The following is a 24,093-nucleotide window of genomic DNA, read 5'->3' on the forward strand; positions in this document are numbered from 1 at the left end:
GACATCCCTAGATCAGAATCACTTTCAACAAGGAGCATGTAGACTTGAATGATGTAAATGAGCGAATTAGAAACTCAAGTAAACATCAAGAAAATGGCCTATACTGAAGATCTGAACTTTAGAAAGGGAAAGAGCAAACAAGATTTTTAAGAAGAAAGCTCTGTCATCTAAAAGATCAACAAATGTACCATTTGGTAAATGCTCCGAGCAAAAATATTTATTAAAAGAGCAAAAATGTTCAATGAGTATGTGCTGCTAGTTCCTTCCATGTGAGATTTCTTCAAATTCCTTCCCCTAAAACACACACAGCTGCAACGTTTGGTTTTCTACCAGAGTATCCTGCCTCTGCCCTGAAATGCCAATATTGATAAGTACAGTTGACCCTTGAAAAACACAGTGGTCAGGGGCGCCAATCACACCCCCCACCACCAACAGTAGAAAATCCACATGTAACTTTGAACTCCCACAAAACTTGACCACTAATAGCCTACTGTTGACCAGAAACCTTACAGATAATGTAAACTGTGGATTCACACATATTTTGTATGTTCTATGTATTATATACTGTATTCTTACAATAAAGTAAGCTAGAGAAAAGAAAATGTTAAGAAAGTCATACGAGAGAAAAATATGATTTTATAGTTCTGTAATGTATTTATTAAAAAAAAAAAAAGTCTGCGTGTAAGTGGGTCCACACAGTTCAAACCCATGTTGTTCAAGGGTCAACTGTGTGAAGATAGCTAGACTCTCCCTTCACACCTGGGTGATCTCCCCTGAGGACATAAAGTTATAATTTTTTTCAGTATATTGGGCATTTGAAGTTCATATTGAAATTTGTGCTCAGGTTTGGGCCTTCGACAACACTTACTTAAAACTAGTTTTGGTTCGAATATTATTTTTTAAAAATTACATAGTAATCTACTGGAAAGCAAAACAAGTAAAAACAATGCACTAGATGTTAGAAGAGGTGGCTTTCGTCATAGCCTGGCCATTAACCAACTGTATAATTTTCAACTATCACGTAATCCTCCATTGCTTACTTTCTGTATCTGGTAAAATAAGGAAGTTGGACTACATACATTCCAAGACCCCTTGAGCTTAAAGAATCCCAATCTGTTGTTTAAAGAAATCCCTGTTCATAGAGAGATAAATTAAAATGTCCTTTGGAAAATTTGGAACTCCGTTTGCCAATTAGGGGTTACTCAGTATGTAGTCAGAGCTTTGTGTACTCAGAAAAATGAGGCATTAAAGGGCCACAGACTTCTAAATTTCAAGTAAGGACATCATGGGAAGAAAGCAAAGCATATGGGTAAGAAGCCTGCAGAGTAGTATGTGGGAGTCATGGCATAGACTGGGAGCAAGTTTCCTGGCACCTGGAATGATGATTCTAAGAACTAACAGGGATCCAAGTTTTTAAGCTGTGCTAACTGAGGTTATCCTTTAAAGAGCTCCGCACTGAAGTCTAGAACACATGAGGCAACAAATACTAAAATTACATGTTTTCAAAAAAAGGAGTGCCATGCTTATATTACAATTTCTTGATCCCCGTTGCCCTTTGCTGAATTGATGACTGTCTTGGCTTCTTCCTTGTGAGGGAAATGGCCCTGAGCCCTCGTCAGGAGGAGGTGGGGGTGCTCCAGAGATGAGGGAAAGAACACAGTGGTCCTCAGAGAGGAAGCAGGGAAACTGCCCCAGAATCGAATTGCAATGGACGCTGCCCCCAGCAGGGCAGGTCTTCAGTTCTGCGTGGCCTTCTATCCTCCTTCAACTCAAACCCTCCACAGGAAACCCTCTGAGAAAGCAAAACAGCACAGTTAAAGTGAGATCCGATTTCTAAAATCCGATTTTTCTAAAAAGACAAGCTGTCACATTAATCTTAACCAACTCCTTTGAACAGCCCTTTGTTCTCACACAAAATACTTCAAAACATAAGAATTGACCAGCTTTCATATATTTTGTCATCTTAAGTATTTTAATCATTTCTGAGAAAAAATATGTGTTTGGTAAAGTTCTGGGACTCAAATCACTTTAGTGTTTATGGATTAAGATATTTGACCCTCATGAACCTCAACAGTCATTATATTGTAAGATGGTCAGCTACAGCTTTGAAATCTTATTTTTCTGGCTCTCTTACAAAACAAAACATTTAGCAGCATGACAGACAAACAAGAGAGTTTTTTCTCAAGAGAGAAAATACTTTTCACTGTGCAAAAATTATTAAATTGTCACAGTTACAGAGCCTCTTTTAGTGGAAAATGCAATTCCTCAGTGACTAGAAACACGTTTTCCTCGGGAGAATACTCTTGTTGATTAGTGACTCAGCCAAGCACATTGCTAAATGTACTGTATGTACCATCTGATGACTCAAAATATACTATGAAAGCAACTTTGTTAGGCATAGTTGAATGTGTGAAATATGCAGGGACATTTGATGAGCTTGAAAAAACAGAAGCTCCTGTGGAGGGGGGTGGGGTGTAAAAAAAAGCCAAACCAGGACAAGGTACTTACCAAAACAAAACAAAACAAAATAAAATTGCAAGCTTCCTGAGCATTTGTTTTTAGTTCATTGCTACCTCTCTTGGCCATTTTAAGAATAAACTCCTACTTTCAAGGTCCAGTGTATACAAACGATTCTCTGCCATCCAAGATAATTTGGGGGCTCTGCATGCATCTGTTAATGTTTCATTCAACAAATATTTCTTGCACAACTGCTACGGACAAGGCCTCATGAATCATAGAGATCAGGTTATATTTTAACCTTCAAGAATTCAAAATTTAATGGTACAAATAGGACGTGTTAATACACAGCTGTAATACAACATGGAACATGAGTTAACAGATTCATAATCATAATAATAACAATACAGATTAAACACTGTAGGCATTTAGAGCTTAGTATCATGTCCTTTTCTGATCATTCTGGCTCCAAAAAGCCACTACACAGACCCTATGAGGATTCTATTGCTATCATTGGAAAGCAAGCAGAGCTGGAAGACGTCTGGTAGCAGACCAGAGGAGCCCTCTGTAAAACGGGGTTTCCTTCATAATGCACACTGGACAAAGCTCTTTGCCACATTTCTCACGTGGCAATCTTCTATTGTATCCTTCTTCCTGTGGCACGCAAGTCACAGATTTCCTTCTGGGGATAGCCTGACCTCATCCAACAGGATGATAAAGTCCATTTCAAGGGGGCAGCCCGGCCAACCACCTGGGGGCCTGAGGCTCAAGTTCTGGACATACTGGAGTAAGGTAAGACTTCTCAGCCTTTGCCAGAGAAAAGCAAATGCAAGCAAGATACTGCATTATCAGAATTATTCAGTATGAGTCATGTAACTGATAAATCTGGAGTTTTTCTCATGACCTTTACAATTCCAGATTGCTCTCTATTCTCACTGTAGTAACCTCTCCCTCCCCAGCACACAATCATAAAACTTTGGAGTGGGAAGAAATCTTGGGAGATCAAAATTTTACAGATAAGGAAATTGAGGCCCTAGAAAAGAGAATGATTTGCTTCAGCTCATCATGTGACTAGTCAGCTGGTAGAACTGAGCTCCAGTCTGTCCTCCTTTCTCCCAGCCCCTGCTCTTCCCTGCTGGACCACCAGGACCACCGTAATCTGGTTCACACAGTCTCTCCCTCCCTCTTCTCTCTGCACTGAGCCAGCTCATCTCATCAAGAGTGAGGCATTTGGATCCACTGACTCACCAGCTGAGATAAGAGCTTGCTAAAGGAAAGAAATCCTATCTTTATATGTGGCTTTATCTGAATCCTTGTTAACAAAAAGGAAGAGAGAAAAAAAAATAAATGGAAAATAACAAAGGAACAAGGAATTAACCCCTAATGAACCATAATATATCATTTATAGTATTAAGTCCTACCTTCAGATTTGAATTATTTTCTGCAGATACTTCCTTTCCCTCTATATCTTTCATGCTTGTCTTAGTGCTACCACTAGATTACAAACTCTCCAGAGCAGGGCCCATGTTTCATACATCTGTGTATCAGTTCCTCTCTGTCTCCCCTAAACATTTTATAAAGTGTTGTTAGTGTTTCAAATGGCCCGGACTTAGAAGAAAAGAACAGAGTAGTCATAGTCAGCTCATACTCCAGGAACTGCTCAGATTATCCATGGATGACCGCATTTAGTCTCACAATAAGGTTATTACATAAATTCTGGTCATCCCCATTATATATACAGATAAGGAAACCCAGACACAGAAGGTGAGGTCACTTACTTAAAGCCATAAGGCTAGTGAGTGATAGAGCCAGGTTTCAAATCAGGGTAGACTTTCCCAAAATAAGTATTTTTTAAGCACTTCATGAGTCACTCTATTAGCCAACTTATTTACTTAACAAACATGTATTAAGCACTTGCTATTTGTCAAACACTGCTATAGATGAGAAATATAAGGCTCACCAGAAAATGAGTAAACAGGTATTTACACAAACAACTATAATTTAATAGAGCTCATGCTATAAACAAAATTTGAAGAAAACACCCTCAGAACGGGAAGAAGACTTAACTCCATCTGAGGCTGGGGACACTGATCGGGGGCAGCTTTAGGAAGGAAATGTTGGAACTAAGTCCAAAAAGGTATAAGTTTTGGTCTTCTGGGGAAAAAAAAAAAAGACTTTCAATAGGGTCAGTGTCTAGATTTTTTTGTATCTTCAACATCTAGCAAAATGCCAAGTGTATAGTAATTTCTCGAGGTATTTTTCTTCTTGTTAATAAGGATAACATGGAAGTTTTAAATTTAAGAAAATATCCCACTTAAAAGAAAGGAAGAAACAAAGGAATGAAACAAAGAAAGAAAATATCCCACTTACCCACTGACAATACTACTTAAAATATCTTGGGTTCTGTCTTGGTCAGCTTAGGTTGCCATAACAAAATACCATAGGCTGGGTGGTTTAAACAACAGAAATTTATTTCTCACAGTTTTAGAGGTTGTAAGTCCAAGATCAAAGTGCCAGCATGGTCAATGTCTAGTGAGAGCTCTCTAGCTGGCCTGCAATGGCTGTTTTCTCGCTATATCCCCACAGGGAGAGAGAGCAAGCGAGCTCTCTGGTCTTTTCTTATAAGGACACTAATCCCATCATTAGGGCTCAACTCGAATAACTTCATTTAAATCTAATTATCTCCCAAAGGCCCCATTTCCAAATACCATCACATTAGGGGTCAAGGTTTCAACATATGAATTTTGGGGAAACAATTCTATCCATACCAGTTGCCAGAGAAATGGAAAGTAAGAGTCAGCTGTGCCCTGAGATTTTTCAGTCTGCCTTTACTAAGACTCCAGGCCCCGAGGACCTCTGGAATGAAAGAACTGGCCTTATTAAAGGAGTCACGTGAACATTTAACAAAGACTTGTTTTTGTTTGGTTACGTGTTTTCACAGTCTTGTGCCACTGGCTAGTTAAACCTCTGAGCTAGGATTCAGCATCCCAAGATTGAAGTTATGGGAGTTCAATAAATATCTGAACTCCCACTGTGGGTTACACTCTTGAGGTAGTATAATAAAAAAGAAGTTCTGCTTTCAAGTGGATGGTACAGAAAATTGAATCATTAACTATAAAAGATGCCAGGGGTAAAGGACACATAGGCAGGGGTTCTTAGTTTTAAAGAATATGAAGACATTCTGAAATATTCTTGGAGGTACAGTCATGCTACGATTTGAAGAATGGTTTGGAATACTCAAAGGGGAGAAAGAAAAAGGTAAAGAAAATACTTTGTTCCCTTTTTTCATGAAACCAGACAAAATAATCAGAGAATTATGAAAACACCTGTGTCTATCACATTTCCTTGGGTTATGAATATCCAACTGGCAAGTCATCTAATTCTCCTGCATAACTGACTGGCTCTTGCAGTGTGTGTAAGTATATTTCCATAAAAAGTCCAATATATATCAGCAAATTCATCCTGTAGGCCACAAAATAATCAGGCTACCTGATTAACTATCATGGCCTCTTTGAATTTTAGATTTTATTAATACATAAATTGTAACTTTATAACTTAGGTTATATATAAATTATAACTTAGGCTATAATGCTATTATATAATCTTTTTTTCTTGGTGCCCTGAAGATCCTGGGTAACAAATAAGATGCTCGAGAATGCTCCATATATTCCTAATGTATACCATTTTCTTATATGTGATTCTGGACAAATCATATTTAAATCATTAAATTAAAGTAAAGTACAGTAAATCATTTAATTAAAAATCACTTAATCTTAGGAGTGCCTGGGTAACTTAGTCGGTTGAGCCTCCAACTCTTGATTTCAGCTCAGGTCATGATCTTGGGGTCCTGCGATTGAGCCCCACATTGGGCTCCTCACTCAGTGGGGAGTCCGCTTGAGATTCTTTCTCTCCCTCTCTCTGCCTCTCCCCCCGCTTACCTGTGTGCTCTCTTCTCTAAACAAATTAATAAATCTTTAAAAAAAAATTTAGGTTTAAGTTGCTTTTTTGAAAAAACAATTAGACTATGACTATGCATTAGTTCAGGTAATGCTAGCTACTGTAAGAAATAAACCTCAAAATGTGTAATGAATCAAACAAAATGGAAATGTATTTCTCCTTAGTCATGTTAAATCTAAATCAATTCCCTTAGTTTACTGGCTAAAAGTCGGTAATCTGACCACATCTAACAGCAAGGGACTCTGGGAAATGTAGTCTAGTTGTGCACCCAGTAAGACAATAAGGGTGTGGTGAACAACTAACCAGTCTTTACCACGAAACTGGATGTGTGTGTGTGTGTGTGTGCATATGATAATAAAATTTTATTAAATTTTAATTTTTACTATCACCAGAATTCTAATAGACCATGGGTAAAGGATATGATCGAACAATTCACAGGAGGAGATACAATTAGCAGATATACATGGGAGAAAATACTCAGCAGCATTAGCTGTCATGTAAATTAAATAAAAACAAAGTGTCATTTTAGACATTAATATAGCAAATATTTTAAATCATGATAATATCCATGTGCTTGCCAGAATTTGATGAAGCTGGTATAATCATATATAGTTGATGGCCTTGGCATTTGGTACAACCATTTTGGAAAGCAACCTAACAATAGGGGAATTTATCCTCAGTGTATATGTCCAAAAGAAGAAAAAAAAACCACCTGAATAACTATTGCAGTGTTGTTGAATAAAATGAAAAACTAGAATTAGCAGGAACATTTATTGACAGACAAATGGTAGGAAATTTTGATGTAGCAACCAAAATGATAATTATGAAGGTGTGAGCCTGTGACCTTCCATAAATGCAAAAAAAAGATGGGCATGTATACTAATTATATTTTATTATTTTAGTTATATTGGATATATAAAATTTGTATTCTAAAAAAGGTACAAATTTCCAGTTAGAAGATGAGTAAGTTCTGGGCATGTAATAGACATGTGGTGACTACAGTTAACAGAATTGTATTTATAATTGAAAGTTATGAAGAGAGAAAAATCTCATAAGTTCTCATGATAAGAAAAAAAGGTAACCCTGAGGTGATGCATGTGTTCTAGCCTTACTGAAGTAATCACTTTGCAATATATGCTTATCCTTGTGCAGGGGCCATGCTACCTCCTCTGTATCATTCCAATTTTAGTATATGTGCTGCCCAAGTGAGCACTATACTTTTTTCTAAAGATTTTATTTATTTATTCATGAGAGAGAGAGAGGGAGGCAGGGGGAGAGGGAGAAGCAGGCTCTCCATGGAGCAGGGAACCCAATGCGGCACTTGATCCCAGGACCCTGGGATCATGACCTGAGCCAAAGGCAGACACTTAACCTACTGAGCCGGCCAGGCGCCCCGCGAGCACTATACTTATATCAAATAATCATGTTGCACACCTTAAACTCACACAATCAATTATATCTCGATAAAGCTGGAAAAAAACAAAAGCGACTTGCCTTGCAAACCCCACATATAATAACAAAGTGACAAATCCGTTCTACAAAACTTTGATTTGGTCTGTCTCTCTCTGCTCAAAATAACATGCTGTGACTTCTCAGTAAAAATACATTTTAAGAAACCTTGATTTTTTTGTATTTTGGCAATATTTATAATATATTTTTATTTATATATATTTTTTTAATTTTAATTTTAACTAAGATAAGTTAGTTACAGTGATTTTTTTGTTGAGAAATGGTTATCTAAATACCTACTGAAAATAATTCAAAGTATTTAAATATGAGTGGAAAACTGTTTTTCTTAACTCCGAAAAGAAAAAGTTTATTTGTAAGAAAGAGGGGGGGAAAAGTGAACAGGGGTTACCTGTAAGGAGTGGAAGTACAGATTCTGAGGGGAAAGAAGACATTTTTGACAAAAATTATACCCTTCCATATTGTTTAAATCTTTTACCGTGTATCCGTGTGATTTTAACAATTAAAAAAATAGTATGTATGCTATGGTAGTAACTACATGTAAATTATATATGCTTATGGATATGTGCCCAAAGGGAAGATGGAGACAGTTGATTTGTTATAATGGTAGAGATTATGTGCAATTTTCCTCTTCCTCTGAAAGTGAAAACAGAAGAACAACTGTCTAAAATACTTTGGGAATTAAATAAAATATAAATAATACATTAATGTATGAATGAGTGGGAAGGTACTGAAACAAAGGGACTGATAAAATATTTATAAGAATTCATATTTGTGTGTGTAAATACAATTATTTCCAAATAGCCTTGACAGGAGGAAGTGGTTCCAAAGCAAGTCAATCCTAGAGGGCATCCTGAAAGAAGCAGACTGTGATTTGATATTAGAAGGGTGGTAAGGATATGACTGAGTGAGAGGGACTCTTTAAATTTTGACCAGCTGTATCCCTGAGAAAACAAATAATCCCCCCATGCCGTCCCTTTCAGGAGATGATAAGGTGCTCCGGTTGTGGCACCCCAACATCAGCACCAAGCCAGTGGGGAAACTTGTGGGACACATGTTCAGCATCATGGAGATCGTAACAAATGAGAAAGATCAACACGTAATCAGCCTCTCCTCTGCAAAGGTAACAGAAAACATAAATGAAACCAACTGCATTTTCCCCTAAAATCAACTATTGGGAAATCTAGAACACATACAGTTTTTGACTGAAATAGCTGTTATCACTGAGAAAAATATTGTCAGTGTGGAGAAGGAAATGATGAGCCACTGTTCCTGCTTGGTTTCTGCTGACGAGGGTGGATGGAAGAACTCATTTGAAGACAGGCATTCAGGAAGGCAGCGCTGGGAAGGAGCCATTATGGCCCTCCCATGGCAGATGGGACATTTTGGGCAAAGACAGAAAGAGTGAGGCTTCTGTTATAGTGGTTGTCATTAAACAGTGTTTTAAATGTTCTAACCAATATACTCAAGAAAAACTGAGTTACGAATATTAGGTATGAAGAGACTGAATCATTGTATTTGCAAATAATGTGACTGTCTCCTTGAAAAATTCAAAAAGATCAGCTTAAATTTTTAAAATTGAAGTACAGTTGACACACAAAATCAGCTTGAAATTTCAAGAGCAGGTAAGTCAGTAAGGTGGCTCATGACAATAGCAATTTCTAAAAAAATAAATAAATTTCTACATAAGAGCAGTAACCACATCGGTTAAAGAGATAGCACTCACAAGAGCAAAAAATCTGAAATACCTAGAAATAATCTTAATAAGCAATATTCACTATTAATATTAAGGTACCTATGAAGTTTTTCTGAGGTACTTTTATTTAAAAGCATGAACAGAGGGATATGCTGTGTTTCTGCATGCGACTATGGTATGATAAAAGGTATTCTCCATCAAATTAAGCTATTTTTAATGCTATTATTTTTTAATGCTATTCATGATTATTTAAGTATCAGTTTGCCAAGTTTAGTGTTAATGTAAAAATACTGACATACAAGAATATCTCAGAAACTGGAAAATATCATTATAAGCTGGCATTTATTTTCCCTCTCAGATACTAACACATATCCTAAAACTGCAATAAATAGAGCAGTAGTCGTTGCAGAACTAGTTAAGACACATCCATGAGAAAAGAGAAAAAGCAAGAATGAGTTCATGTATGTATGGGAGTTTGCATATAATAAAAGTAGGACTCCAAATCTGTGAGCAATGATAGTTTGTTCATTAAATGTTGGGAAAAGTGATTAACCATAAAAGGAAAAAATATATAATGAGATGATCATTTCATAATAAACCACAAAATACATCCCATATATGTTAAAGATCTTAAATGTAAAATATAAAAACATAGAAGTTCTGGAATTGTCCATAAGAAAATACAGGTGAATATTCATATAGCCTTTGAGTAATTCCTAAGCATCATACTGTGGCTAAAGGAAAAATAAATATGACTACATAAACATTCAAACTTTCTGTGAATTATAATAATAATTAACATTTATTGGGGCACCTGGGTGGCTCAGTCTGTTGAACATCTTTCTCTTGGTTTCGGCTCAGGTTGTGATCTCAGGGTCCTAGATCCTCACGCTCAGCTGGGTCCCAAGTCAGCTTGGGATTCTCCCCCTCTGCCCCTTCCCCCACTCATGCATGCACGTAAGCTCTCTAAAATAAATAATAATCTTTAAAAAAAATTACCATTTATCAAATGTTCACCAAGTGCCAGGCACTGTGGCCCATATTTTACATACTCAAACTCACTTGATGCTAATAACAACCCTATAAAATAATTATCACCGTTTTGCATATGTAAAGGCAAATGAGACCTAAGTAACCTGCATAAGGTCGCATAGCTACCTGGTGGCTAAATGTAGCATTCATCATCTCAAAGAAAGAAAGAAAGAAAGAAAGAAAGGGACGAAGAGAGGGAGGGAAGAAAGAAAGAATGGAAGGGAGGGAGGGAGGAAAGGAGGGAATGAGGGGGAAGGAAGGAAGGAAAGAAAGAGAGAGAGAGAAAGAGAGAAAGAAAAGAAAGAAAGAAAAAAAGAAGAAAGAGAAAGAAAGAAAGAAAGAAAGAAAGAAAGAAAGAAAGAAAGAAAGAAAGAAAGAAAGAAAAAGAAAGAAAGAAAGAAAGAAGAAAAGAAAAGAAAAGAAGAAAGAAAGAAAGAAGAAAAAAGAAAAAAGAAAAGAAAAAAAAGAAAAGAATTTCTCCTTGTGATAAGAACCCTTAGGATCTTAGGATCTACTCTCTTCACAACTTCCCTACACACCACACATCAGTGTCAGCTACAGTCACCGTGCTGTATGTGACATCCCCAGTGGTTACTTATCTTGTACCTGGAAGTTTGTATCTTGTGACCCCGTTCCCCCAATTCCCCCTCCCCTCCATTCAGTAAGTTACGATATATCCTTTCACATAATAGAAATACCATATTGACTTTCAACATTATATAGATGAACAATAATGTGAAAATATCTAAACAATATATTATTTGAAACATAGTGAAACAGTATGTAAGAAACTAAGCCACTTTATTTTTTTAAAGACTTATTTATTTGAGTGGAGGGAGGGGCAGAGGGAGAGGGAGAGAAAGAATCTCAAGCAGACTCCACGCTGAGCGTGGAGTCCAATGTGGAGCTCCATCTCACAACCTGGAGATCATGACCTGAACCAAAATCAAGATTTGGATGCTTAACCAGCTGAGCCACTTTGATGCCCCCAAATTAACCCATTTTAAAGTATATCTTTGACTATCCTGTATTATCAGAGGAGATTAATAAGATGCTAGTGTTTACCTGGGTGCAAGACTGTGGATGAATTAAAAATTTTTTTTCTTTTTTTTTTCTTTTCTTTCTTTTCTTATCTATTTCTTACAGTAAATAAGCATTGCTTTTATAATAAGGAAACTATTTTTAATTTAATTAAGTTCCAAAGAAATTTTAACGGTACTAGAAAGACAGTGAAAGTTTTGAGGCACTAAAATTAAACCACGTTATGAATTGAGAACTGAAGACCCCTCTAGAGAAATTAAAGAAAACAAAGATATCTTTCTAGCAAACATTTAGGCCACTCATGCCCAGAAGTGAACAGACACAAGACATTAGCTTTCCAATTTCTTGTAAATGTAGCAGGTGTATTAACATGATGCCCATACAACCATCACAGCAATTCCAGTTGGCAAATTATTTATATCTTTCCACATGTTTTCCTCATGTGTCAAATGTAGTTTTGCCTCCAGGGTTGTTATAAAGATTAAATGAGCTCATCATTTATTTCTTGAGCATCTCTTATGTGACATGTGCTTCTGGGTTCCAGAGAAGGAACACCGAATGAGGCACTTGTCACAGGAAGTTTCCATTCTAGGGGAAGAGAGAGACAAACAAAGCAGCAGATAAAGTGGAAGACAGCAGGCTAAGTATTATAATGAACAGAAAACAAGATCATGTGCTGTGACTGCAAATCGCCTCTGAGGAGGTGAAATGAAAGCGGAAACCTGAATGACCCAAGTCCCAGGCCCCGCAAAGATCCAGGAAACGAGGAACTGAGGCAGAAAGAACAGCAAACTAGGCACATACATTTTTTGGCTGAAGCTATTAATAGTCATCCCTATTAGTATCATTAATTACAGCAAAAATAACAGAGGGTTTTACACATCTAACGTTCCTTCAAATTTCTTCATAAACTAGCTTTCATCACGTCAAGCTTTAATAAATTGCCGGCCAGTCACATGGCTACTACGCCTTTTGTGAAGCCCTTAAAGCAAATTTCATCCTTCCTCCTGGTTCTGCAGACCTTCCACCTGGATATTCCTTACGTCTGCAACTGCTAACCCTGTACTTCCAGTCACAGGGCTCAAGCATTTCACCACGGTACCACACTGCTGCTGTCCCCAAAGAGCTGACCAGCACTGACAGACCCCAGGAGAAAGAAAGACTTCCTTTCCTTTCCTTAATAAAACCAACGGGAACCATGACTGGCAACTTTCTCAAGCACAGGTATAGATAGCAAAGGTTATTTTTCTTCTTTCTGCTGAGAAGAGAAATGTAACAGGCTTTGATGACTTCTAACAAATTGCAAATGGGTTAACAGTTGCATTTTTTTAATTAATTAATTAATTTATTTATTTATTTATTTTTAATTTTCACTCTGGAAGTGACATGAAGGAACCTGAGAAAGGGCACAGCTTCACTAGGCTGGGGGTGTGCCCTAGAGCAAGAAGCAGTGTCCTGAAACCAGGTGCCAGGTGAATAACGTCAGAGCAAGCCAGAGGGGTTGCCAACTGGCCTGCAGACTGGCTGGATGCCTTCCTGTTGATGACCATGTCTAAGATACTCTCCTAAGTGAAGGTGATGCTCCTGTCTTGCTCCCAGGCAGTGTGGCTAAGGGAACAACCTCGAAAATTGGGCAAATCTAAGTTGAAGTCTGACTCTGACGGTTGCAGGTAGTGACCCTGGATGAGTTATTTGAGATCGCTGAGGAAGCTAACAGAGTACCTTCCTCCTAGGGTTGATGTGAGGATGAAAGTAGATTAGCAAGTGAGCACACAACACAGTGCCTGGTATGTAACCAGTCCTCAATAAACGTCAGCAGTTATCAGAAAAGCAGGTGCTCTCCACTCTGCAGAGTGGGGACAGGACTTGTGTTGATCTATCTGCGTTGGTACCGAACCTCCTTTGTGGCCACACAGGTGTAGATTATGGGTGTAGTCTGTGGCATGGGATAGGGGGAGGCTTTCCAAAACCCCATGCGTCCGATGCTACTCAGTTATTTATTTATTTATTTATTTATTTATTTATTTATTTATTTATATATCTCTATCTCTCTATTTTTATTTAAATTCAAGTTAGCTAACATATGGTGTAGTACTGGTTTTCAGAAGTAGAATTTAGTGATTCATCATTTACGTATAACACCGAGTGCTCATCCCAACAAGTGCCCTCCTTGATGCCCATCACCCATTTAGCCCACCCCCCCACCTCCCCTCCAACAACCCCGTTTGTTTTCGGTATTAAAGAGTCTCTTATAGTTTGCCACTCAGTCATTTATATTCGTCTCGTGCTGAGTACCTGTCCAGTCTACATGGCAGTTAAAGACAATCTCTACTCTCCCTAAGCCCCTGACACAACTCTGCACCCTCCACAAGCTACCTTGTCTTCTACTGAGCTGAGAATGTTGAGGTAGCTTCATTAACTTCCATATTTTCCACCTCAAAATATTTCTGTGTTTTTCTGTATTTTTTGCTACTTTCTTTTCTTTTCCTCCCTTCCAAGGACAAGCATTTCTCTTGCTTCCTAAGTCGAATCCCTGCTCTCGTTCTCCTAGTCGAATACTGACCCATCCAGCATCTTCTTTCATCAGCCAGTATCTCTTTTCTTGTTATGTCCAATGTCCCTATCTTCAAGGTTCCTTGAAGGACCATTTGGTTCTTATTTATCTTTTACAAAATTTCTGCTTATCTACAATTGAACTGATTTTCCTCTTCAATCTCCTTTTCCTGACTTCTGATCTTCCTCCAGCAGTTAATGATATCATTTGTTTCCCACTGAACCATGACCAACTTTAAAGTCACTTATAAACCTTCTGCTTCCCCAGTCCCATTCACTGGCCAGTCTCCAAGTGTCTGAAACATTTCTCATATCTGGCACATCATTCTTGTTCCCACATTATGACCTTAGTTCAGACCCGTTGACAGGCTCCCAGTTGAAGGAGACATATTCGAAGGCACTATGGTCCTCCTACTTCAGTCTCTCTCATCTCCCCACCACCCAAATATTACACTGTCATGGTAATCATCCTCTTACCCACTTATAACCTTGTGAGTACCTTCTTACATATCTTCAAAGGCACCCCTAGTCTTATAAATCAAGTTCAAATTCTCTTTTCTAGGGTTTAAGGTTCTCCAGGTCAGGAACCAGATACCTTTTTAGTTTTGTTGCTACTTATTTGTCTTCAGAGAATCTAAACTTCACCCAGCTCTTCCCCAAAGTCTTCATGCTTTCCTGCCTTTGTCTGCAATCACTCTTGTTCCATACCCACCTATTCTAGCCATCCTTCAAATCTCAGTGAAATATCACATCCTCCATGAAGACTTCACCAAGAGAAAAATGGAGTTCGTCTCTCTTTGGTGAATAAGAAGTGTGGGTACTTGAAATAGACCAAGGGATAGGAAGAAAAGCTGACCCTTTAAAATGTATTTCCTTTTAGTTGTAAAAATCAGAACCATTTTCTGGCTTTAGCTCTTTATGCTTTCTTTTCGTATGGGATTATTGAAACCAAATTCCAGTTGTTGTTGTTGTTGTTTTTTCTTCTTACTTTTTGGACAACTGGAAGCACCCATGATCGAAAGCCTGATTTTACTACTCCTGGCATTTTGCCATCTTCTGTCCTTGCTTCGCTGCTTGAGACATTCCATTTTGGGTAAACTGTGATTTGAAATACCCTCAAGAGTAAGAGTTACTTGTCTCAGATCTTTCCTCAGAATGACTGTTGGAAAAATTTCTGGGGAAGGTCAATATATGTTAGGAACCTTCAGCTAACAAAATGTAAGTGACAACTGTGAAGAAAAAGTACACACTAAGAGAAAAGAGGTGAGGGCATATGCTTTGGGATCCACACTCAACTTGAAGAGTCTGAAGCAAAAAAAGGTAAGCTTTTTGCTTATGTACAAGCCTTGTTTTCCTTCAGTCTGTAACCCCAGGACAGCTCACTGACCATCTTCAAAAGAAGACCCCAGGAGCACCTGGGTAGCTCAGTCGGTAAGCGACTGCCTTCAGCTCAGGTCATGATCTCAGGGTCCTGGGATCGAGCCCTGCATTGCGCTCCCTGCTCTGCGGGAAGCCTGCTTCTCCCTCTCCCACTCCCACTGCTTGTGTTCCCTCTCTTGCTGTCTCTTTCTCTGTCAAATAAATAAAATCTTAAAAAAAAAAAAAAGAAGACCATGTTGATAGTTCTGAGCCATGGGAGCCGATGTGCCTACAAAGACATTGGGGAACCAGCCCCTACATGAAGTTTCCTTTTGTTTGTGGCTATCGTTCTCTAGTTATATAATCTAGGACACTTTGCTGTCGTTGCACATTTGCTTAGGTGAGCCATGATGTTTCTGAGTTTTGCCCTGTGGGACTATTTCCTCTTGTCCCCACCCCCATTCCCATCAGCTTTCAGGACCCTCAGACCCCTTGCACAAATACACACACACATTTGCATGTACACACATACATATCCACTACAGTCTACCTAAAGTAACTATCTGGATATATTGTTGACATTAACTTTCATGTCTTAGTAAATATAATTCTTGAAAAAGCCTGACATGGTTGTTTGGCTAGTAAACTGGTTGTATTTCAGAGCTATCCTACTAAGAACCCTGACTTCCTACAGTGTCAGTATGAATCAATATATGAGCCCCTGCTAAGTGCCTCAAATTGTAAGGCCCATCTTTTGATGTAATCTCTGCCCAAAAGGAATTAAAAATCTAGTTGAGTAAATAAGGCAAAACTGCCAAAAATCTCTGATGGCAAAACCCAGTAATGACAAAAACATCAAGTTCAGCTCTCCTAGAGAACTGAAGCTAATTATGAAAGCTGGTTTTGCAACTTGAAATCAAGAAGTCGTGAAATTGTAATCTCAAAAGGCAAGGTTGGTCTGGCAACCTAACAAAACTTAAAATTCTCACACCCTTTGACACAAAAATTCATCTAAGAATTTATCAAACAGGTATGTTTAGACTATTGGACAAAAATTACATATACAAGGGGTTCACTATTACTTTACTAAAAGAAAATAAAAGAAATAAGTCTAACTCTATCAGTTGGAGACTAATTAAAATAAATTATGGAGCATTCGTACAACAGAATACTATGCAGCCAATAAAAAGAATGAAGTAAATTTAAGTAGTTAAATGTGCCCTCACATAGATGTAAGCTCTTTCTATATGTGACCTCATTTAATGTTTGTGACAACTGCATGAGATAGGTTCTGGTATAATTTCCTTACAAATATAAAAACTAAGGCTAAGAGATGTTTAGTGATTTGCCCAAGGTCACAGAGCTAGTAAGTGGTGAAGGAGGATTTAACTGAGCTTGTCTGCCTCCAGAGGCAGTATTACCAACAGTGATTAACCTACAAAGTAGAAGCTGAGAGCCCAGAAGGAGGGGGGAGGTGGGAGAAGGGGACTTTGGTTTTTGTACTGTTTGCAATTATCTACTAGACACATCTAATAACTTGGTAATTAAAAAGTTAATTTTTCAAAGGCATGCTGGCTGGCTTCATTTCATTTCTGTTTGCCAGTTATCACACAGGAAAAATGTGAGAACCAGATAACAAAATTAACCATTTTAGTTTCGCATAGCAAAAATTTTTTTTCTTCTTGTTATTTGTAAGAGCTTAAAAAAATGCATTTTTGCCTTGAATTCCTACACAAGTGACATTGAATGCCTATCATTTGTACTGTGCTGTTTTTATACGTATCTATTTTAAAATATAGTATTTGTCTATAATAATACATCAACCCTCAAAAGAGTCATACTTTTGGATATCTTCAGGCTCTTCCAGTGTAAAATCATGTAGCCTTAATTTGATTCATTTGGGGTCAAAAATCTAATTAACCTTTTGTAGTCACTGGGTAAAACTCAGAAGACCGGCAAAATCCCAGCTTCCCTTGACAAATCAGAAATGCTGAATTCCCCAGGTCCTTCTCTTTATCTAAATGATACTGCAATTCTTAAGATTCTGCCAATACAAGTTTTAGCCCACAGTGTTCAAACTTTCACTCAAATAACTCTTATAATGCATGATAATTATTTGTTGTTGTATCTACTCTCCTGACCACATGAAGGTCTGTTCGAGAACAGCTGTTAATGTGCTTCTGCTGAACTTTTGCTTCTGTAGCACCTAGCTCGGAGTTCCAGAATTATTTGCTGTATAAGGAATTATGCATGTCATGTTAGTTTTGCACCTTTTTATAATCCTTTTTTATGCATCTCAGGCCAACTCCTACACGTCAGATATTTTGCTCTAGGTCACTCTATGATAAATATCCATCAAGAACAAAAAATCCTTTATTTATCCTTTTAAAAGGATTTTATTTATTTATTTGAGAGAGAGAGAGTACAGGGGCAGTGGGGGGCAGAGGGAGAGGGAATAGCAGACTCCCCACTGAGCAGGAAGCCCGATGTGGGACTCCGTCCCCAGGACCCTGAGATCATGACCTGAGCCAAAGGCAGATGCTTAACCGACTGAGCCGCCCAGGTGCTCCCAAAACAGAGCACTTTATTAATGCATTTGGATAATAGCAATTGGTACCGGGGCGCCTGGGTGGCTCAGTTGGTTAAGCGACTGCCTTCGGCTCAGGTCATGATCCTGGAGTCCCGGGATCGTGTCCCACATCGGGCTCCCTGCTCAGCAGGGAGTCTGCTTCTCCCTCTGACCCACTTCCCTTTCGTGCTCTCTATCTCTCATTCTCTCTCTCAAATAAATAAATAAAATCTTTAAAAAAAAATAGCAATTGGTACTGAGTTTGCAAGAAAAGCCAGGAAACCTGGTTGAATCAAAATGATCCTCACTCCTGGCACATATACATGTAGAGTTTTCAAACACTTTTACTTCATCATTATTTATTAATTATTTCTCACAAAGAAAGCTTCAGGGGAGGGCTTTCTATTGTCCTTGCCTTTGATATTTGGGGATTCGTAACTTTACCCTCAAGGCCTTGCAGCCTTGCAATTTTTCCCAATGTTAAAAAAAAAACAATCTTTCCACCTAAATCCTGCATTCTCAATTTTTTTGGAAATCATTATTTTTCTGCTCCTAGGAGGTGAATATTTTTTGTAATTTCAGTGTTACACACATATGTAATATTTAATTTATAATTTACAAACACTCCATTGTGCAGCCAAAGCTTCCTTAGTGGAATCCACTTGTCCTCTCAGATTTTTTTATTTTTATTTTTATTTATTTGACAGAGAGAGAGATAGCGAGAGAGGGAACACAAGCAGGGGGAGTGGGAGAGGGAGTAGCAGGCTTCCCGCAGAGCAGGGATCCCAACGTGGGGCTTGATCCCAGGACCCTGGGATCATGACCTGAGCCGAAGGCAGACGCTTAATGACTGAGCCACCCAGGCGCCCCTCAGATTTTCTTTCTATAGCAACTCCATCTCTCGGAAACGTTGGGCCTTTCCTAATCCCCGCCAGGCCTGACCTGGCTCCGCTCTGTCTCTCAGGCTTTGAAGCACTAATACAGACCGCGGGAACACTGTCAACCCCTGAGGGAGATGAGTAGGGAAGAGGACTGGGATCAGCATAGCCTAATTAATATCCCTACTCCTCTTTCCTCCAAAGTAGCTAACGTATTAAGACCACCTAAAAACAGAGTCAGTAAATTATGTTTGCTGATGCTGTCCCATTTATTAATTGATTTATCCAGTTACAGTGCGAGTTCTGACTGTCTATGCAGTGCTGCACCTTTGTAAATTCCTACAAGGTCCTGGACCAAGACAGAGAATAAGCAAGCGAGCAGACCTGAACCCAGCTAAATAACCATCCTAACTCAAGAGAACACATAAGACACCGGGGAAACAAATAGCATGTGGTTCCTCTCTCAAGCCAGTTATAGTTTAGTAGAGAAGGCCCCTTAGCAAATCATCATATAACAGTTGCTAATTGCTATTCATGTAGACAGGTATTATAGGCATCTACAGGGAGGATATCTAAATTAGAAGGGTGACCAATGGAAGTTGTCCAAAGAAGATGAGTTTTTGAATTAAAAATAGAGCTACACTATGACCCAGCATTTGCCCTACTGGGTATTTACCCCAAAGACACAGATGTAGTGAAAAGAAGGGCCACATGCACCTCAATGTTCATAGCAGCAATGTCCGCAATAGCCAAACTATGGAAAGAGCCAAGATGTCCTTCAACAGATGAATGGATAAAGATGTGATCCATATATACAATGGAATATTACTCAGCCATCAGTAAGGATGAATACCCAACTTTTACATTAACATGATTGGGACTGGAGGAGATTATGCTAAGTGAAATAAGTCAAGCAGATAAAGTTAATTATCATATGGTTTCACTTATTTGTGGAACATAAGGAAGAGACTACGGGCTCTGAGAAACAAATTGAGGGTTTTAGAGGGGAGGAGGGTGGGGGGATGGGTTAGCCCAGTGATGGGTATTAAGGAGGGCATGTTCTGCATAGAGCACTGGGTGTTATATGAAAACAATGAATTGTGGATCACTACATCAAAAACTAATGATGTATTGTATGGCGACTAACATAACATAATAAAATTAAATTAAAAAAATAAAAATAAAAGAATTTTAAAAAAGAAAAAAAGATGAGTTTTTGGATTTTTTCAACTTGGAACAAGTACTATGTTTTTATACCATTAGGGCATATATAGGTGTCTTATTTTGTATAGTCTTATTTTGTATGTATGTACATACATTTGTATGTATGTATAAGACTATTTGTATAGTCTTATTTTGCATGTTTCAATGTTCTCTATGAATAAATCCTACTGAAGTTTCTTCCCCCCGCAAGCACTATATTTTTGAGTTTTATCCACGTTATTACATATAACTCTCGTTCATTTATTTTAACTGATGCACAGGATTCTGTTGAATATGCATTACATACGTATCCAACTTGACCAATGAACATTGGACTTGTTTCTACCCTTTGTGGCTTTGTGATTCTGGCTTTGGTTGAACAGAGATTTTTAATTATAATTTAGTTAAATGTATCAATCTTTTATGGCTCATGCTTTTTGTGCTTATTGAAGAAATCTTTTTCAACTCAAGTTCATAAAGATGTCCTCCTCTAAGTTTTTCTAAAAATTATAGTTTCTTTCACACATGTCTCTATGTTTCCTCTTCCATATCTGTAACCTTCCCCCACCTGGAGCCTTGGGCTACAGTCTAGAAATAGGTCTAGTTCCTGAGCCAGAAGTGGTCTTGGTTTAGTTCCTGGTCAAAGGCAGTGTCCTCCTCACTCACTGGTCTCACAGCTTTCTAAACACTGTGCCTCCAGATGAAAGCAAATCTATAGCTGCTCAGTCTCACTGTTCTGAACTAGAGAGCTACTCCAGGCTCTTCCATAGAACGCTAGGTGCCTCTGGTCCCATCTGCCTGGGGCGGCTCTCCAGCTGCCTTTGCCCAGTCAGATCCTGGGCACACACCTCTGATGTAGCCCCTCCTTCACGTTATGCGTCTCTCTTGCTTGGATCTATAGAGATATGTGTCTTGCTTTGAAGGCTTGCTGTTTCTTTCTGCTTTCTCTTTTTTATATATTCTTTACTATTTCTCTGTGTTTGGAGAAGAAATGGCACATCAAGGCATAAACCTATTGAACGGTGACTCCTTAATTCTCCTTATGACAGATTTGAGGAAAGAGTAGCAGTTAACTGTACAGGGAGGGATGTTGAAAGGAAATTGTAGATGATAGGGAGGGTAGGTGGCATGCACAGAGACCAGAATGAGATGGAGGGTTTTGGAAATGGGGAGCAGTTTGGTGTGACAATGACAGAGATGATACATGGGACCCCAGGACAGGGGCAGCAGGATCAGCCAGCCCAACAGTCACCCCTAAAATCACACAAAACACCTAAAGCACGAAACACTGAAGAAGAGAGAAATAGGAAAAAAGAAAATAGTACTACTCTACAGAAAACATTACAGATTTTAAAAACCTGCTCGCATCAATTCAGTGAAGAACAGAGTGCTGGTATTGTATGTATGTCTGCTCCAGAAACAAGAAATCTGAGGTTCCAGGAATTTAAGGGTTGTGCTAGAACTGAAACTCAAATCCTCTTCTGTCCCATCCCTCATTCTTTCCAGCAACCACAATTCAGAGCATATACATATACAAAAAGCCTGCCAACCCTGAATGCATCTCAGCCAAAGCAATACAGTCAGAAACAATTTGAATAGAGATAAATTTCTTTGGCACTCCTTGATTCTACTTTCAGGTTCTTCTCCTGCTTGTCTCTCATTCTGGATTCTGAACGTAAATTCATAAATAGTCCGTTATACTTGCTTACCCTGTGATACAAAAGACTGATAAGGTTCAATATTTTAGCTACTACCCCAAATTTGCATTTTTACTAGAACAAAGGAAGTAACTTCCAACTGTACAGGTTCTGAGTAATACTAGCCTACCGAGGATCTGCATTTGAGGCCAAACTCCTTACCAGTGTTCCCTAAATCACATGACTTAGACATGTTTATGCTCCTACATATAAGAATCAAACTGCTTTTGCAACAGTGAGGTTTTGAACTCAATTACAAGTGTCTCAAGAAGTCAGGATCTCCCTGTTAACAAAACTACTTAAAGTTTTATATCTAGTTCTACAGTGATCACTCAATTACTCAAAAAATATTCCAATTTAATAGGCTAATAATGACAATTACAAAGTGAAAATATTATTTAAGGATGCATGCTAGAAAACGTCACCTTGATCAAATCACACTTCTTTCTGAAATTCAATCACACTACAACTTGCTTACAAAAACAGAATAATGAAGAAGACTAAAATGGACCAGTTATTTCAAGTGGCAAAGAGTATACTTGACCTACTTCTGCTGAATTTGTACTTTATTGTTCTTTCTATTCTCTTGTAATAACCCAAGCTCTATTTAAGTAATTACATAGTTCTTTCCTTTTTCAAAGGAGAGCTTAAATAACCTAGTTCCCCACACTCTTACCATAGCTAACCCATCCCTAAAAACTGCTTTCTGTAATTCTTACATCCCTGGGCAAGAGGAGGGGGAAGCTCTTAGAAACCTCATTTAGTAAGATGCTCCATCTTTTTATTTTTTAAAAAAGATTATTTATTTATTTATTTTATTTATAGAAAGAACACAATTGGGGGGAGGGGCAGAGGGAGAGGGAGAGAGAGAATCTCAAGCAGGCTCCACGCTGAGCACAGAGCCTGATGCAGGGCTTGATCTCACAACCTTGAGATCATGACCTGAGCCGAAATCAAGAGTCGGGTGCTCAACCAGTTGAGCCACCCAGTTCCCCCGATGTTTTATCTTCTTAAGTCATAAAAGAACAATCTGAAACCCTCCACTTAAAACATGTCTTCTCTCTAATTTCCAATCCATAGTGTAGAGAGAAATGTGGCTTCATTTGAACTCTAAGTCATGATCAGTCCTCCAAATTCTTAAAGAATAATAAATACTGTATTTCTCTGTAGTGATAGAAAAATCCAGTTCCTTTAAGCAAATCTGTAATCACTGCTGCTATTTTTCTTTGATATTTAACAAACAATAATTGAACCAAGACCAAATCAGAGTTTAGCAAATGTGTGCTCATCACATAAATCCTACTTGCCGCAAGTTGTTAAGAGCATACCGTGGACTTTGAAAATGCTTCACCTAAATAACTTTGAGTGGGGAATGCAAGATGTAAAAGTGGTGAACTGTGTCCCTTTTTCTCCCAGGTTTTCAGGGTGTGGGATATACAGACTCTTTCACTATTACAAGTCTTCCATGACAGCCATGGAGGACCAGGAGACATGCAGATTTATTCTATGGTTTACGATTCCAATCATGGCATGCTTATTACAGGTAAGTGTACCCAAGTAATGGCAGACAAAACTCATATCTTAACTTTTAGCCTTTTTCTTATTATGTTCAATTAGCCAACATACAGTAAATCATTTATTTTTGATGTAGTGTTCAACAACTCATTAGTTGCGTATAACACCCAGTGCTCATCCCAACATGTGCCCTCCTTAATACCCATCACCCGGCTACATCATCCCCCACCCCCTCCATTCTGTAACCCTCAGTTTGTTTCCCAGAGTCCAGACTCTGTCATGGTGTGTCTCCCTCTCTGATTTTTTCCCATTCAGTTTTCCCTCCCTTCCCCTGTGGTCCTCTGTGCTGTTCCTTATGTTCCACATATGAGTGAAGCCATATGATAATTGACTTTCTCTGCCTGACTTACTTCACTTAGCATAATCTCCTCCAGTTCCAACCATGTCGATGCAAATGGTGGGTATTCATCCTTTCTGATGGCTGAGTAATATTCCATTGTATATATAAACCACATCTTTTTCCATTCGTCTGTTGAAGGGCATCTCGGCTCCTTCCACAGTTTGGCTATTGTGGACATTGCTGCTGTGAACATTGGGGTGCATGTGTCCCTTCTTTTCATTACATCTGTATCTCTAGGGTAAATACCTAGTAGTGAAATTGCTGGGTCA

The 24,093-nt window shown here is 38.5% G+C and overlaps 1 protein-coding gene and 1 non-coding gene across 3 annotated transcripts in view; one reads left to right on the top strand and one right to left on the bottom strand.

The window, feature by feature from the left end:
* The window catches only part of WDR64 (WD repeat domain 64), a 153,082-nt gene that overhangs the window by 56,925 nt on the left and 72,064 nt on the right, over positions 1-24,093 (top strand). For both annotated transcript variants that reach the window (XM_028111988.2, XM_088016848.1), the window contains exons 10-11: positions 8,865-9,004; positions 23,326-23,452. In XM_028111988.2, coding sequence (XP_027967789.2) covers positions 8,865-9,004; positions 23,326-23,452 — 267 coding nt within the window. The remainder of the gene's footprint in view (positions 1-8,864; positions 9,005-23,325; positions 23,453-24,093) is intronic.
* On the bottom strand, positions 7,524-7,627 carry LOC114215786 (U6 spliceosomal RNA). Its single transcript, XR_003610630.1, has one exon. It is a non-coding gene; the product is annotated as a U6 spliceosomal RNA (small nuclear RNA).

Source organism: Eumetopias jubatus, unplaced genomic scaffold (genome assembly GCF_037043125.1).
Source record: "Eumetopias jubatus isolate StellerSeaLion01/CBP00866 unplaced genomic scaffold, mEumJub1_p1.0 scaffold_12, whole genome shotgun sequence".
In the NCBI taxonomy this organism is placed as follows: domain Eukaryota; kingdom Metazoa; phylum Chordata; class Mammalia; order Carnivora; family Otariidae; genus Eumetopias; species Eumetopias jubatus.